Here is an 18,085-nt window from a genome sequence, read left to right on the forward strand (position 1 = left end):
AAAGAATTTCAGGATTTCATTGGAAATCAATAGGGACTTCTGCTGGCAAATCCCTTAAGCACTTCTGAAAATTTCCATCCCGTGGGCCTGACATACTCAGTACTAGAGTGAATAATGAAAGCTTGGAATGCTGTTCTCATTATCACACCAAGACATTTAACTTTGAGTCTGTGGTTTTGTGAAGAGTTTTATTGGAATTTGACTTTTTTTTTTTTTTAGGTGCTTATTAAAAGAAAACATTCTGGAAGATTATGGTTAACATAGCATAAAAAAATACAGCTATTCGAAGGTCAGTGTTATATCCTGCAAAAATATATATTTATCAGACTCATTCCTAAGAGTCTCAGAAGGATGCTTCTCTTGTAATAACTTATTAGTCAAATTGCAAACAGAGCTCTGCCTTCACAACACCTTTAACTCCAAGCTTCAGGCCAAACTCTCAGTTCCTCTGAGACTATGAATCAATGGTAATTAAATGAACCCCTCAGGCATCTGAGTGGCAGCTTAATTATATATGCAGCTAGTGCTAAACATGGGTCATTCCACTTTGTGAAAGCTTTTCCCACTAATAAGGAGCAACTTCTGAAAAGCCTTTCACTCTGCTCTTCACCAACCTCCTATGCTATCCTGAAGTCAGTAACACATGCTCATAACAAGCAAAAAATGCTTGCCACCACCCTCTGCTTTATAGGAAAAAGCATGGTTCTGGCCGTCACCACATTAAATTCCTCCTGCATCTTTCCCACCAAGATTAAAGGAGTGTAAGGGGATCCTCCCCCAGAAACAGGAATTGCCTATTTCTTTCCTGAAAGTAAACATGAAGGTCCAATGAATGTCAGACTTTCAAAAGACAAGTCTCAACAGTTGGGTATGTATTGAACAGTTATACTCATCATCATCCAGAGATTTGCAAAGCTTTAACTGAAACAAACCACACCACTTTATGCTTTGTTCTTTTTTGTGGGTTTTCTGCCATTCTTTTGCTCTTTTCTATTTAAAATGCCAAAACTGACTCAAAAACTTCCTTGAGCAGTAGCTGCTAGCTTATTTTGACATCTACCTCATCTACATAAATATTACTTTGGCCTATAAAGCAAGAGAAAAAAATGTTAGCATGTTTGGTCACCAACCTGTGGCCAGACTGCAGGAAAAGCATCAGAGATGCCCTGGAATAACTAATCAGTTGAAGGACAGAAATGACAACTAACAGGCTGTAAGTGCAAGTAGTGAACATAGGGAAAACTCAAAATATAGCTAGTGATAAAAATGATTAATAGTGTTCCCAGAATGCAAGATCATCTCCTCTGTAATCTGCTGGTGTTGGCTAATACATTAAGAAAAAATTACATTCAATCTAGACTGCATAAAATTCAAGGCTAAAAAGCATCCTAGCAGAAGTTCTTTAATATTTCCTTTTACTGTATCTCCAAGGAAAGTTTGCAAATGCATCTTAATTTTATTGACACGACAACATTCAGATGTGGTTTGCACTTTAAGATCAGACCTTTGCAAAAGTAGCAAAACAAGAAAGTCAACATGCTTTGATGTGACTATGAAAGGAAGCCATACATTAAAACAAACCAAAAAAAAAGTGCAAAGTTGCACTGGGCATGCCAACAATCATTTCAAAAGCTAGGATGATAGAGCCACACACTAGATTCTAAGGTAACACAATGCACAGGCATTTATTTATTAAGGATTACCATTTCCCATATTCTTTAGGTTTTCTGTCCTAGTGTCTTAATGTTCATTGGGCTGATTTTCAAATTGAAAAGAACTGAGTCCAAGTATAGTTCACTTGAAAAAGTGTTTCTATTCTTGCCACTGAGAAACAGGCTGTACCTTCACTTCTGTGGGCTTTCTATTGTGCACACATCTTTAGAATGCTCCCCATAAGACAAAACTGCTCTGCTTTTTATCAAGCTTACAGAAAAGAATACACACACACACACACATATATATATAAAGTGCTGCAATTTTAAAACTGAAATAAAAAGCAAGAGCTGACAGCAGCACCTACTCTACAGTGGAAATTGGGGATTTCTGACTATGCAGAGCAGCCCTGAAACCCAGCTCTGTGCTCTATTTCTGCTAGTGCTAAACTGCAGAAAAAGAATTTTGTTATGAGTTTGGGTTTTTTTTTGAATAAAATCTAATTAAACCGAGTTCACAAGCAACACTGAAATCAAAGAACACACAAATACAATGATGGGGTCTCCAAGGAATTGTATTTGTAAGAACAAAGACTGCTAACCAAATTCCTTAAATACTTCTCCTTAGATACAAGTATGAAGAATGTGCTAAAGTAATCACTGTAAGCGCCAGTGCATGTCTCTGGAAACATCCATTCTCAGAAACTCTACCTAAATGTAACCTTGAGAGATGAAACTGACTTCAGTGCACAATTACCATTCCACACCGCAAAGCCCAAGATGAACCGGGAGTTGTTCAGTGGTAAGAAGCAGAAAAGTACAGATAAAACAGGATGCAGAGGTTTGCACTTTTGACCATAAAAACCTGTTACAGATTATACTTGTGCACTGCCAGCTAGAGAAACCTGTAATTCCCAACATTTTAGTTCCTTACTTCAGTGCTGCACTGATTGTGAATGCTTTTCCCTGCATTCATTCCAGTTTCTTACACTACCCTTCCACTATGAGCGTGGCAGGACTACTGTGCCATGGAAAGATGTCTGTCCTTCTGATCATCAATTCATTCATTCTTTGTCAATGCATTCATGTTAAAATATTTCATTATGTTACTAACTTACTGTTTGTCTTTTTTCCTTTTAAAGAAAAAAAAAGGAATTATTTCCTATGGTTTCATGAATTCAGAAATTAAGTCTATTCACTGGTGGAACTGACACATGCTTATAAGCCTAAGAGCAAACATGCTAAAAAAACACTGAGGTTTGACACAGTTCCAGAAAGCATGTGAGCACAAATCTAAAGTTGAGATAAATCAACAGCTGAGACATTTGCAACTCTGTCAGAAATTTAACCCTGCAATTAAATGTCAAATAGTGAGTGTTAAAATATTCTAATAACACCCCCAAACTGTACCACCTAATAAACTGCTTGCTTGGGCAACAGATATGCCTAACAAAAAAACTATGAGTAAATTGTTTAGCTATCAAGGTTACAATATGCTGAAGAGTAAACGTAACTCCAGTGACAGGAGGAATATCATACACCACTTGAGGGAATTAAAATGTTAGAACATGCACATCACTAATCTATGGCTGGTGAGAGACTTCTGAACACAACCAAAAGCCAGGGAAAAACTAAGCGAAATGTTTATTGTGATGACGTCATTTAAAGGCAACAGCCCCTCAGGGTTCAAGATTCAACTTCACAAACCATTAGCAACTTCACTTCTGGAGTGATCATTTCACCAGAACTCTCACTGTCCCCAATATACTACAATCCTGTTCCTTTGGTCTGGAGCCATGGCTCACAAAGGATGTGGCTCCAGCAATGAGCAGAGTGAAAATACCTGGCTAAAGAGTAGAGAGATAAGAAATATGTAGGGGATGTTAGCTTTGTTTCTGATGCACTGCTGTCTTAAAAGTGACAGAACTGCAGACCATCCAGCACTTTGATTTCATAAGGAACATGCAAACTGGTGGCAGCAGTATACCCTTCATATGAGCGGTTTCCACACATCAAGTAGAGGCTGGGTTATGTGGGGGAGCGTTTGGGTGCTTCTCAAAGTTGCAAATACACTTCACTTCTGCATTGGTCAAAGTCTTCCCAGCAACAGGTGAGGCACAGGCACATACTTACAGCAGAGAGCTTTCTGCAGTCTGCGGAGTTTCATGGCAGTCCTGTATGCCGAGAACCTGACGTTGTTCAGGTCAGCTGTAGGGAGAAACATTAAAGTAAGTTATCAGCTTTACCCTTTAGAAATGAGCAGACTGACAAATAGGTTGTTAAGTTGAACGAGAAGATTACACTCGTTGGCTAAAAGAGAAAGGGGAAAAAAAAAGGAGAGTTAGAAACTCTTTATTAAGCAAAAGCCTTCAAACCCTGACAATCATCCAAAACAAAAAGTCCTCAAATGTTACCTCCTTTCTTTCAAAGGCATAGCACCCAAGAGCACTTGAAAGGACAACATCAGTAACTGCAGCAGTGTTGTCTGAAAATACTGCAGCCTTTCACACCGCAGGCACTGTGAGAGAGATAAGAACCTGAAATTCCTCCTCGCCTGCCCGATGCACCAGCCAGGCTCTCTACAGGCAGTCCCAAGAGAAGAGCTCTGCCCAGGAAAACACAAGTGACTCTCAGCTACTGCTAAAAAAAGAAAACTTAAAAAAGCCAAAACAAAACAATGAAACTTTTGTGCTTTCCACCTAAGCCTGTCTCAGCCATGTCCTGAAATGGAGAGAAGCCAACTCACCCAGCAAGGTGAGCTTCCAAGTTCCCACCTGTGAAATGGTGGGGAGTGCTAGGCTGGGGCAGCACAATGGGGAATGGTACCCAGGTAAGAAGATGTGAAATGGTGCAATTTTTGCTAAAGTCTTTCTTTTCATACAGTGAAAAAAAATAAGGATATCATCACAAGTGAACAGTTTAACCATGGCTTGTAAACCTTGAGGGACATTACAGGCAAGCTACACACCAAACCACTCACACCAGAAGAGAGAAGCTTCTCGGTGCGTGGGAGGCTCAGTACTCGCTACATGAACGTTGTTCATCACTGAATTGTAGTGATCTCCAAAGAAAGGTACAGCAACTGGTCTGTAGTCTAAGCAGTGAACATGACAAAACTGAAATGAGTTGCCCTAGACCAAAACTGTCAAGGATATTGCATCTTTCCCTCCTGTGAAACCAGACTGAGGAAGATGCACTTATTCTGATTTTGTCCCTGACTTTGCTGAGGGGAGCCTTGGGCAAACCCTCTTTACAGAGAGAATGAAGATAAAATTCACTGAAATTGAGGCTCAAACTATTGTGTCTGAATTACTGCCATCAGTACCAGTACACTGCCTGATCCATCATTTACAACTAGACTTGGCACTGCAGTGCAGATACACCACTCGAATCAAACTCAGGATAAAGAAGTCAGCATGCAATTATGGCAAAGGGTTTTGTTTAGTCAAACAGATCAGCAGTAGATACCAAAGCCAACCATGTGTAGCTTCAAACTGGTACCTCCAAAGAGAACCAGGGTAAGCAAGTCTGTGAACTAGTGCTGTTTCCCAAGTGTCACTACCAGTACCTCCCGGGTATGCTACGTGGCAGTGGAACTGCGGAGTAGGCAACTCTGTATGCTACAGCATGGTCACCCCCACTGCTGAGAAGCCAGGCTGCTGCTGGCATGCTTTTGGCCCTGTCACATACCCAGCTAATTCCTGAGCACAGACACTCCTGGGCAGTCTGGGGACCATTCCTAACAGATCAGTTGGCATCCTGTAATTTAAAGAGTTTCTAGCACAGAAATGGACTGTTACTGCCAGCCAGTTTCAGCTCCTGGCAACACTGCTGAACGTGTTTAAATTACTTGATGAAACCCATGGGGCCTAAGGAGTTAATGATGGGAAAGCATTTGGAAAATGTAAACTACTCTGTAAATACAGAAAGAAGGCTTAAAAAACCAAACATATACTGGCTCAGGAAAAAAAAAAAAATAACAAAGGTCTGCTTAGCCCAATAAGCTACCTCCAAGTCTGGCAGACTTTGAGAGAAAGAATATGATGAAAAACAAGGCAAATATAAAGCAGTTCCTTGCTGGCATATGCACTAAGGTGCTATAAAGTTGTTTGCAATGTGGAAGCTTGATTGTAACTACCCCAGTATGATTCACAGTGCTGTACAGACATAGGTAGCAGGGGGAATATAGGCTCAATTACATTAATTTTAATTAAGCTGTTCTGAATGAGTAATTTGAGGTTTGATAACTCAGTAGTTTTGTATACCTTAATAAAAGCCTTGGAATGTTTCTGAAATACATCTTACAGCAGAAGAGAAAGTTTCAGCTTTGGATATAATTTCTTTTTCTTTGAAAAGTTCCATACACCTTTTTGACAGACAGTTCTCCTGTGTATTCTTTCTGATTCTCTCACAATCATCCCAACAGGTCTACAAGCCTTAATGTGGTGTGGGACACAGTGAGCAATTTAATTTGTCTTGAAGGGAAATAAACAAAACAGCCTCACACAAACACACTGTGACTAAAGTCACGCTTTGTACCCTTGTTGTAAACCTGCACTAGTGCTCTGGAAAAAGAATAAACACCAGATTATGGCAAGCATTTGATAAAATGAAGAAGCCTTCCTCAAATTTTCCCTGAGTATTCTGAAGAAAAAAAAAAAAGCTTTTCTACATTTTAAGAAATATTAGGAAATATATATTCATTTCAGGCTTTGATCAGGGCTTGACAGCAGCCCTGAACAACAGGACTTGGGGATGCTGGCGGATGAGATGAGAAGCTCAACATGAGCCACCAGTATGAACTTGCAGCCCAGAAAGCCAATCACATCCTGGGCTGCATCAAGAGAAGCATAGCCAGCAGGTCGAGGGAGGTGATTCTCCCCCTCTACTCCACTCTGGTGAGACCCCACCTAAAGTACTGCATCCAGTTCTGGAACCCCCTATTACAGGAAGGATCTGGAGGTGCTGGAGCATGTCCAGACAATGGCCACGAGGATGATTAGAAGGCTGAAGCACCTCTCCTATGAGGACAGACTGAGGGAGTTGGGGCTGTTCAGTCTGGAGAAGGTTCCAAGGACGCATTTTTGTGGCCTTCCAGTATCTGAAGGGGGCCTACAAGAAAGCTGGGGAGGGACTTTTCAGGGTGTCAGGTAATGATAGGACTAGGGGGAATTGCAAAAAAAAAAAAAAATAGAAATGGGTAGATTCAGATTGGATGTTAGGAAGAAGTTCTTCAACATGAGGGTGGTGAGACACTGGAACAGGTTGCCCAGGGATGTGGTGGAAGCCTCATCCCTGGAGGTTTTTAAGGCCAGGCTGGATGTGGCTGTGAGCAACTTGATCTAGTGTGAGGTGTCCCTGCCCATGGCAAGGGGGTTGGATCTAGATGATCCTTGAGGTCCCTTCCAGCCCTATCAATTCTATGATTCTATGATCACTAAAACACTTAATCCTGACAGTGCTGTAGTTCACAGCTATTTTCCTGCACATGTAATACAAACTGAACTTGTTATCACTTAATGACACTGCTGCAAAGAAGCATCTGTTGTAAATGATCAACAGCAATGTTAAGAGCTAGTTTTGGAGCCCTAATGTCAGGTTTTGGGAAAGCAGCAGCAATGTCACCTTTTGGCCTTATGAGCTGAGGCCAAGTGGAGGCACTGAATGCTTCCACTCCCATCTTAGTTGTTATCAGTATTAATCCATACCAGTTTACTGTCCCTGTGTCACCTGGCTCACCTTCTGTCTTTCTTATGCCACCACCTCCATGCTCCTGATGGACAGTTCTGGAGCCCCTATTACAAGGGGGACATGGACGTGCTGGAGGGTGTCCAGAGAAGGGCCACGAGGATGATCAGAGGGCTGGAGCACCTCTCCTATGAGGACAGACTGAAGGAGTTGGGGCTGGTTTAGTCTGGAGAAGGCTCCGAGGTGACCTAATTGTGGCCTTCCAGTATCTGAAGGGGGCCTACAGGAAGGCTGGGGAAGGACTTCTCAGGATCTCAGGTAGTGATAGGACAAGGGGAAACGGAATGAAGCTGGAGGTGGGGAGATTCAGGCTGGATGTGAAGAGGAGGTTCTTCACCATGAGAGTGGTGAAACCCTGGAATGGGTTGTCCAGGGAGGTGGTTGGAGCCCTGTCCCTGGAGGTTTTTAAGACCAGGCTGGATGAGGCTCTGGCCAGCCTGATCTAGTGTGGGGTGTCTCTGCCCATGGTAGGGGGGTTGGAACTAGATGATCCTTGTGGTCCCTTCCAACCCTGACTGATACTATGATACTATTATACTATGACAGCTATCTTACCAGGTAGTGACAGTCATTCAAGGTCACTGGATCTTAATGATCTGGGGTTTTTTCCCTCCCCGCTCCTACAAAATTGTCAGTGGTGTCTTTCCTTCCTCAGAGCTACTGCTGGAATAAATGGGTTGCTCTGTGGAGCAACAAGGGGAGCCCAGGTCTCCTAAACGAGTTCAAAACATTTCCCTTGCTTTTCAGAGGAACCCATTTTCAGAAGAGAGACACAGAATGAGATCTTGTGTGAGTGGTCACTGAGCTCAGAGGTGTTGGAGGTTAACATCACCATTAACAACGTGGGAGGAGACTTAAAGTGAGGCAGCAAAAGGCACTGCCTGGCTACAAGCCAACTGCTGTTGCTGGGAATGTGTGGAGGAGGGAGGATGCAGCAGCAATCTTCCCAGGGCTTATGGAAACATCAGTAATTCCTCCTTCCCTGTGGTGTGTTTTTTGGGGTTTTTTTTGTTTGTTTTTTTTCCCTTTCCTGGGGCCTGGGAGAATGCTATCTTCACTCCCAAAGGGCTCACTAGAAGAGTCAGCATCCACTAATTCTTGACTCTAGAGCTTTTATCATCTTCAGACAGGTCAGAGAGCTCAGTGTACTACACAAGCTTTCCACCATCCATTTCCTCCCACTCCCAGAAAGTATGTACTGTCTCATCAACCCAATGAGGGGTCAGAGGGCTAAAAAGCCCTTCAAATATGTGAAACTTCTGCAGGTCACTTAATGATACTCCCAGGCTTCATGGCTCAGAGGGTAATTTTCAAGCTGTGAATAAAAAATATAAATGCTAAAAAGCATAATCTGTTTATGGTCTCAAAGAACAGTGTGGTGGAAGAGGTCACCTGGACCCTGGAAAGGACAGGCTGAGGAAAGGATGACAGAGGAGTATGTGGTAACACTCATGTTTACATCCCAGAGCAAAGACAATTTATAGTTGTCCCATCACTCAGCCATGAAGGCTGTTCAAGGGAATAAAATTATTCCAGGGGAGAGGATTTAAGATTATATTGCAGAAGATCCGTAAAACAGAAGAGGTGCTTACAGCTGATGCCTTCCAACAAACAATTCCAACCAACACAGCAGCAAGACCTCTCCACAATCTTCCTAAGCTTCTGCTGCAGCCCTCCCACTGTTGTGGTAAAAAGTTTAAGGTGCTAAAGTGTCAGCATCTCAGAAACTATCTCCTTTCATTGCTGCCTTCTTTTCATTACAGACATGACAAACACTTCCCTTTGCTTCATGGAAACTAATGCAGTAGAAAGAAAGATATTTAGAGAAGTGATTTCCTCCACATCCATCATGCGCCTGCAACTTACAAGTATCTTCATATTCTTATGTTCATTCATATTAATACAAACAACATGGAACAAAAACTACTGCTCCTATTACACAAGCAGCTTTAATGAAGAGGCCTTCAGACTGCTGACAGGAATAACTCAAATCAGAACAACTATGGCAAGACAATCCAATAATTAAATCCTAACCTTTTCAGCGTGTTGAGAGATCTCAAAACATAAGGGCTATGTCCTTCCTTCAAAACAGCTAAGACAGCTTCATCAACACATTTTGCAATGTTGTGCTTCTCCAGTATTGTAAAACCAGCTGTGATTACACATAGCAGATCCTTCTGCCAGTGAAGAATCAGATGAAAAAAAAACCCTCAAACCTCTCATAGGACAAAGTGGTCAGGGATTTATTACAAATCTGAAAGACCTACTGGCACATGCAACTGAATCCTGATGCAGCACCAACAAATAACAACTTGTAGGTTTATTTTTATTAAAAAAATCCTTCAATGTTAAAATCCAAGTTTTACATTAGGATATTAAGAGGAAAAAAACATCCTTAGATCCTTGAGTCTTACTTAGGAAGAAATTCTACACACAGAGAGTGATTGCCCATTGGAACGTGCTGCCCGGGGAGGTGGTGGAGTCGCCATCATTGGAAGTGTTTAGGAGGAGACATGATAGGGTGCTTGGTTGCATGGTTAAGTTTGTTAGGTGGGTTGGATGATAGGTTGGGTGCAATGATCTTGAAGTTCTCTTCCAGTCTGGTCTGGTCTTCTATTCTATTCTATTCTATTCTATTCTATTCTATTCTATTCTATTCTATTCTATTCTATTCTATTCTATTCTATTTCTATTCTATTCTATTCTATTCTATTGTTGGTAAGCAACTAAAAACAAACAAACAAACTAGAGAAGAGTAAATTTAGATTGGATGTTAGGAACACGTTCTTTACTATGAGGGTAGTGGAACACTGGGACAGGTTGCCCAGGGAGATGGTTGAGGCCCCATCTCTGGAGATATTCAAGGTGAAGCTTGACAAGGCTCTGGGCACCCTGATCTAGTGGAGGGTGCCCCTGCTTACTGCAGAGGTTGTAGGACTAGATGACCTTTGGAGGTCCCTTCCAACCCAGACCATTCTATGATTCTAAAAATAAGAACAACAGTGAGCTTTTAAAAAAATGTATTTAACAAGAGGTTTAGCATCCAGCATGGAGGGATATTTGGTTTTATTCTTCTGTCATCACGTCTGTAAAATTCAGACAGCAGGTTTTAAGTAAAGTGTTGTAACTCAGCTGCTTCCCATGGTGGCTCTTAGACTATCCCTCTCTACAGTTGCTAAGGGTGCTAAATGACAGGGATGTTCCATTTAATGTGTTCTCCTCTACAGCACATAAGTGTTTAAAAGCTCCAGGATGGGCCATACTACCCTCTGTGAAAGGTTGTTCATGTAATTTGTGTGCCTCACACACAGTGTAATCTGAAGGCATCTCAGGTCCTATCTACCTGTAAACTACTTCGTATTTTGCAGGGGGTTAGTTGTTTATATTATTGTGAATATGATTACAAATGTTTTTTGATTAATGGCAACAAAACAGCCATTTCACTTGATTTTATGGACAGACATTTTCTTACTGTCTGGACACCACCAAAGTGAGAAAAGCAGTTTATGTGCTTCAGGTGAGAACTATCTTAAGAGTGCTGGCCAGTGAACAATTACATTCTTTAAAAAAAAAAGTTATATGTCATCAAGTCAAATCCTCATCTTCACTTGATTAAGATATACAGAGTATTAAGGTTTGGAGGGTTTGGGGGGGGTTATTTGGGGTTTTTTTTAATGTTTTTTTTTTTGGGGGGGGGTAGGTTTGGTTTTGGTTGGTTTGGTTTGGTTTTTCTTTTACTCTGTTTTTTTAAAGGAAAAAACCATGAACCTACAGTGACACACCTCATAATCTGAAAGTCTTACTCAACCAGAGCTTGTGAAATGCTCATATAGCTGTTCATAAACATACTATGCTCATATAGCTGTTCATAAACATACTATCCACAGTGGACAAGCTGGGGAATTACATGTCACTGTTGTCTCTGACAATGCCTCCCTAACAGAGGTTAAATAACTGTTTACTTTACAATCCTGAATAGACCAAATTCCACTAACTGCCACCAAACTTTCATGTTTCATCAGACATTTAGAGCACTCTGAGTCTTCAGGAAGCTTCAGCTCACATTAGTTCAATACAGCTGCAATTCCTTGGCTAGCTTATAAGAATGCCGAGTTTCTTCTTCTGCCCAAGCCTTGTATATAAATCTTTCATTGATGCCCCACAGTGACACATATTGCCTCTTTAGGAACTGTAATTTCAAAATGCAAATGAGACAAATGCACAAAGGGAAGAAATTAATCAAGTAACATGGCTTAATATCAGCCCAGTCTCAGCCATTGACTCTATCATAATTAATGCTATCATCTACATTGCCTTGAGAATAAATAACAATAAACAGTGTTTTTATACATACAGATAGACAGCTTAACCACTCTAATTGAAGCAATATGGCACGCTGTACTAACCCTGTCCCCCTGACTAAACCAGCTGATAGTCTCTCTGCAAATTACTTTGTGGGAGGTACCCAGGGCACCAAAAGGCTGCTGATTCATCTAGACCAAGCGGATGAACACCACAGCATAGCCCAGCATCCCAATAACTACACCAACTGACATGACCTTTGGGATTTTAGCTTCAGCATGGAATAGCTTCTATTCAGTCTGCAAACCCAGAAGTGTAAAACGGCTCTGATGTACACCTTAGTTCCACCCCATGATGGGGTTGGGATGTGAGCAGAACCTTATTAAATACATGGTTTAGTAGTTTGCCATAAAAACTCTTATGGCAGAGAGGGGCAGTTTGAGCTCTTCAGGTAGCATTTCAGAAGGACAAATCAAATTACACAAACTAAAATGGGGTAAAGTTTATCCACCTTAGTCATTCAGAGCTGGAAGCTCACCTTGATGCACAAGAGCAGCCAGCACAAGATCAACACAGCAGCTACTGCTGAAAGCCTAGTGGAGCTCAGTGGAGCTCAGAGGTACCTTCCAGTGTTCTCCCACCTTGTGTTAAGCAATGCTGACATTTCTTCTGTGTACTCCACAGAGAGCTGTCCCCCATCCCTTCAAATTAAATGGAAAGCTGTCACCAGTGCACTGCAGTCTGCAAGGGTATGGGTGTTTTTCATCCTCTCATCTTGCCTTGGTGAATTAGGAGAGATAAACAGATGCACACGGCAACATTTCTGACTGCACCCTGCTACTGCAATTACTGTTCATGGTGACACTAATGCACCTTGAGGAGGCTTGTAGTGACATTACACAGGAAGGCTGGAGAAGAGAGACACTAACAGCATAGCATGACAGGCCAGGTTCTTCTGGGCTATTATTGCAAGGTTAGTCATTTTCAGCTTAAAGGCAAAGTACTATCATTCTGAGCTAAGCTTACTAGCTTCAAATGTTCACTCTCAGGAGATCATCTGAAAAAAAAAATTAAGCAAACCCAGACCACTGCTCTTTCCATCTCTTTCTTCACCCATGGGTCCTTGAACTCTCCGGGACAATGAAATAAAACAAATTCTCATTTCAGTGACGCCCTGGAGCTACTATGAAGGACAAGAAAATTCGTAAAGGGGGGGTTGTAGAAGGGTGTAAAAAAGAAGACCTGCTTCAGGGGAACTGCTTTTGGAAAGAAAAGTAGCTGGAGCAGTTCTCAGTACTTTGAAGACTTTTAGAGGGAAGTTAGAAGAAACTGGGAGCGGTTCATAACGGTGTAAATACAAACCAGGCGGTGTCTGTCAGGCTTTGAACCTTCACGACTCACACATCACTGATTTTTACTACTTTTCATATCTGAGCCTTTATTTTTTAGTTATGTTCTTAGTTTATATATTTTTTTCTGAATTAATTGATACCAACATCTACTGGGTGCACCTGACCTAATGCAGATGTTCCTGCTCACTGCAGGGGGGTTGGACTAGATGACCTTTGGAAGACCCAAACCATTCTATGATTGTTGCAGGTATCTGCTGTCACTTTGATTTGAGCATTATGCAACAATCAAGTCATTTGATACTAACAGCTTTTTATGTGACTTTAAGAAGCCATAACTTTATTAAATAAAGAATGAAAATTGCCCAACTTGAGTCAGGTGTAGATAATTCATTAAAACTGATAAAAATGTTATGCTGTTTAAATAATAATGAAAACCAGCCATGACCAAGAATTTTAATATCTTAAAATTAAATCTGTTTTTTAAAAAAATCAAATATTTTATAGTTAATCATAGCATCTTTACAAACAGCCATTATTTCTGTGTTTCTGCAAAGGAGCTCAAAGACAATTTGAGAATACTTCCTTTATGAGCAGGTTGTTGTAGCATTTATTTCTATTGGTTCTTTCTGCATCCTCTGATGCAGTCCCTGTGGAAGACAGGATAGATCACTTCCTGGACCAACCATTTGCTAAGGTACAAAACTGTACACAGTATGTTCCAATCTTCTTTTACTAGTACCAAATAATGCTCCTAAGAAGTTTAGCTTCATCTGTAGAAATAGAATCACAGAATCACACACAGAATTAACCAGGTTGAAATACACCTTCGAGATCATCAAGTCCAACCTATCACGCAACATCATCTAATCAACTAAACCATGGTACTAAGTGCCTCATGTGTTTTTAACACCCTCAGGGATAGCGACTCCACCACCTCCCTGGGCAGCACATTCCAACAGCAAATCACTCTTTCTATGAAGAATTTCTTCCTAACATCCAGCCCTAACCTCCCCCGGCACAGCTTGAGACTGTGTCCTCTTGTTCTCTTGCTGGTTGCCTGGGAGAAGAGACCAACCTCCTCCTGGCTGCAACCACCCTCCAGGTAGTTGTAGAGGTCTCCCCTGAGCCTCCTCTTCTCCAGGCTAAACAACCCCAGCTCCCTCAGCCTTTCATCATAAGGCTTGTGCTTCAGATCCCTCACCAGTCTTGCTGCCCTTCTCTACACACTTTCAAGCATCTTATCATCTCTCTAAAGACAGAAAGCTGAGGTCACTAAGCTGCAAGCTTTGAATTAATCTCTTTTTAATTAAAAAAAAAAAGCTACAATTGGCAGGTATGTGAATTGGATATGTGAAGAATAAAACTAATCTTACTCTGGGATTTTTTGCTTTAACAGAAGTTTCTCTTGTGTGTCAAAGACACAAGCAGGCGAGGAGCATTACCTTGTGCCAGGCTGCATCTTCCTCCTTCACTTAATGTAATTTGTAAGAATTTAAATTAGACAAAGTTCCCTTCAGAAATTATGATATACTGGTGCCAATTAAAGTGGGGCCAATTTACAGAAAGGCAGCACATCAGTCAGTACCTGGGATGTATAGAGAGAGACATCACATAGCTCAATTATTCCCTACAGGCTAAGTGTAGGAGCTGGAAAATGAGAACTCTTGACAGCATTGATGTGGTCTCCCTGGTTTTGCATTTACCTGGCTTGCAGAATTCACACTTTCCACCAAATTTTAAGAACACATACATCCTAAGCTCTTTTATTACCTTCTTCACACGAATGAGAAGCAAAATTTGGATCCTAATGTGGGAAAAATAGGAAGAGCTAATGAGTATGCACTATAAAAATCAACTTTCATAATATCTTCTCAGATAAAATATTACTGAACAGCCTGAAAAGACTTCAAACATCCCATTATTACCGTTTTGACCCGAGGCAAAGCAAAGCACTGCAAATACATCAAGGGCTCTCTTCAAGACTAAACGGGTTATGCTTGCATTATGCAGTTTGTATGAGTTAGGCAATGATGAATACACCCAATTCAAAAATAAAATAAATTGGTAGCTTATTCAGTAGCACTTTTATCAAAGCCTCACCCCATGTGGCAGCGTACAAAGAACCTCCTTGTCTAATCTGTTTTGTACACATGTATGAATATCTAAGTTTACTAATAAAAATGCACATTACACATCTTTTGCTAAAAGCAGAGTTGCATCATTTTAATGAGCATTCGGTCTCAGCCTCACAGGAGATAAAACTAGGCAGAAAAAGGACTGCCCGTTGGGATAGTCCTCGCTCCTGAAAAGGTAGCGGCAAGGTTTTATAAGAAAAGGAAACAAAATCTGCCTAAACATACTCCCTCTTTATGCAGCAAGAAATAAGGGTATCTTAAACTCTTGACATTTGGATGATACCCATGGTGACAAAACTCAGTTAAATTAAATACAAAATGATTTCAACAATCACACAACTTTTGAACTGTGGATGTGAACACATCAGAAGAGGCTTTCCTTCCTTATATATATAATTATCTCTTCACTTCCTGATATTCAGGAGCACTCTATCTGAAACAAGGAAACACCAGAAGAAAAGCAGCTGCAACAGGATTTTAGATGTGACCAACAACAGTATCAGAAATATCATTCAGTCTCTGGATCAAAGGCGGTCATGGAGTCAGAGTGTGGTTCAATTAACAGGGAACTGTTTGAAGATCTACCTGCATTAAAGGGATGTCTGCATTTGCAATTACTACCTGTCCTGAATCTCTTAAACCACTCACTTTAGGAATAGAAAGATATAGGAGACAAACAGGGTAATACATTATAATTAAATGGCAAGTCAATACTTGTCTGCTTTTGCATCTGGTTAGTCTGAACTCACACATCTTATAGCCTTTTTCAATACACAGAGCTGTACTCTGGTTAATTTTTAAACAAATTGCTGCCACACTGTTAATTCTGTAAGGCAAAAAAAATATCTTCATGTTTCATTCTGTTTCATCATATCACTTTTCTAAAATATTCTGGGTATGCCTTTAACTGCAGAGCACCATAGAGATACCTGAGTTAGCTTGAAATAGATTAAGATGGCATAATTAGACTGTTTTCAGCAGCTACAGGAGAGTTTAGCAGGAGATAATTTAAGCTATTTTTCACCATGGTAAATAAGCCTACACTGGTTGCTAGATTTGACTGCTCTAGTGCTCAAGCTGGCTCATTTAAAGCTGGTTTATGTACGTGTGCTGTACAGACATAACCTCCTTTATGAATGCAGCATATTCACTGATATCTCTTTTACAGAAATAGCTTAATTTTTATTATACCCTCTATTATTTATTAACAGAACTGTTAAAAGCAAAGAGTTAGCTATTAAATGGCCTGCCAAGCAGCCTATGCTAGAGCATGGATTGACCTATTTTATCTTAGAGATGTGCTTCTGTTAATAAAATCCAAAGCTGTTAAAAAACAAAATAAAATAAAAAAACCTCCACCAGAGAGGCACATCTGAAGTCATAATAAGCATGCAATTTGGGTATTCAAAATGACATCATGACAGCTGCCATGCCTTCGAAGTATTGAAAGTGCTTTAAAAATAAAGCAGTGGTAACGCAGTCTGGCAAATTGCTTCAATTGGCTTCCTACCATCCAAAAGTCAACATTAACAGCAGCTTGGTTTGATTTTTCATCTGCCTTTTGTATAGTAGATTAGACAGTGAAAAGATCCAGGATTTTTTTTTTTTTTTTTTTTTCATTTCTGTCCCAGTCTCTCAGTAAGAGCTTGCAACAATGCACCCAAATTACTTCGTAAACCCAGCACATTTCAAATGTGCTAAAGGAAATGTTATTTTTTCCACTGCATGTTTGAGATGTGTTATCATATCTCAAATATTTCCCTTCCAGAAAACTTTAACCTTGATAGAAGCACTGCCTCTCCCTTTCAATTTGTTTTGGGTTTTTACTACTTTTGGAAATCTTTTCCTTAAGAATTAATGATTGGGAAAAAACCCACAAACAAAAACACAAGACCAAAACCAAAACCCCAAACTGATGTCTTACCTAAAGACTGGTAAAGCTCAGTCATCTTGGGATGATCCCAGCAGGTCGTTTGCGTCTCATGGCTGCAATACAAAACATGAAAGTTAGTAAAGCAAAATTGCTAGAGAGCAAGTGATCCAGGTTGCACATCAGAGCACTGTGCCAGACCAACGCCCACAGCCTGAGCTGCCCTGGCAGGGGCTCTCAGCAGTGGCAGTATTGTCTTCTTGAACATGAGACATTAACTCGGAGGACTTTATTCAGGTGTGGGCTCAAGAAACAAAATTAAAAGCTAATATTAAAAAGAAAGCAAGCATTCATATATGTCATAATGTTTTGAGGCATTTGTAAGCATGCCCATCAACTCATTGCTTTGTGCAGATCCTTCTCCAGTTCCCCCAGACTTGAGCAGAGACGTTTACAAGGGCTTAGCTCTTAAAGTGTTTATGGGAACTCTGACCAGATACTGAGATCCGTGGTATTTTTGACCTGCTTCCCCCTACATGTTCTTTCAATGCTTTCCCATATAGTAGGCAAGAGCTAATCAATGCAGTGGCTGCAATCCTTCCTTTTGGTCTACACATCTGCACTACAATCCCCACGCAACAGCCCATTGACCCACCATCGGTTAACACCACTTTTCAGGTCACAGTGTTGCACCCCCCACATTGATGGTTTCTTTCAGCAGACTATTGCAGATCCTTTTGTTCCCTGAGACTCTCAGTCTCTTTCCCCTGCCCTGGAGGTCCCCATGTAGTGTCAGGCAGCAGAGCTGTTGGGAAGCCAGGGATAAGCTAAGGCAGGGTTATGAAACGCTGCAGTATGACTAGAATGTAAATTGGACAGCCTCTGCATTGAGGCTAGCAGCCTTCAGCTTTGCAACACAACATGGTGCCAAAAGACATGCAGTGTGAGAAAGCCAACAAAATGAAGTGCTAGAGGGTGTAGTAACAACTCATGGCTCCTAAGGTTACATGTGTTACAAATGTTTTA

The 18,085-nt window shown here is 40.9% G+C and overlaps 1 protein-coding gene across 14 annotated transcripts in view; it reads right to left on the reverse strand.

The window, feature by feature from the left end:
* The window catches only part of DMD (dystrophin), a 1,318,095-nt gene that overhangs the window by 76,327 nt on the left and 1,223,683 nt on the right, over positions 1 to 18,085 (reverse strand). For all 14 annotated transcript variants that reach the window (XM_068155047.1, XM_068155048.1, XM_068155051.1 and 11 more), the window contains 2 exons: positions 17,114 to 17,175; positions 3,786 to 3,860 (listed from right to left, as the gene is read on the reverse strand). In XM_068155047.1, the coding sequence (XP_068011148.1) occupies positions 3,786 to 3,860; positions 17,114 to 17,175 (137 nt within the window). The remainder of the gene's footprint in view (positions 1 to 3,785; positions 3,861 to 17,113; positions 17,176 to 18,085) is intronic.

Source organism: Melanerpes formicivorus, unplaced genomic scaffold, assembly GCF_026170545.1.
Source record: "Melanerpes formicivorus ecotype bairdi unplaced genomic scaffold, bMelFor1.0.p_v2 SCAF_30, whole genome shotgun sequence".
NCBI lineage: Eukaryota > Metazoa > Chordata > Aves > Piciformes > Picidae > Melanerpes > Melanerpes formicivorus.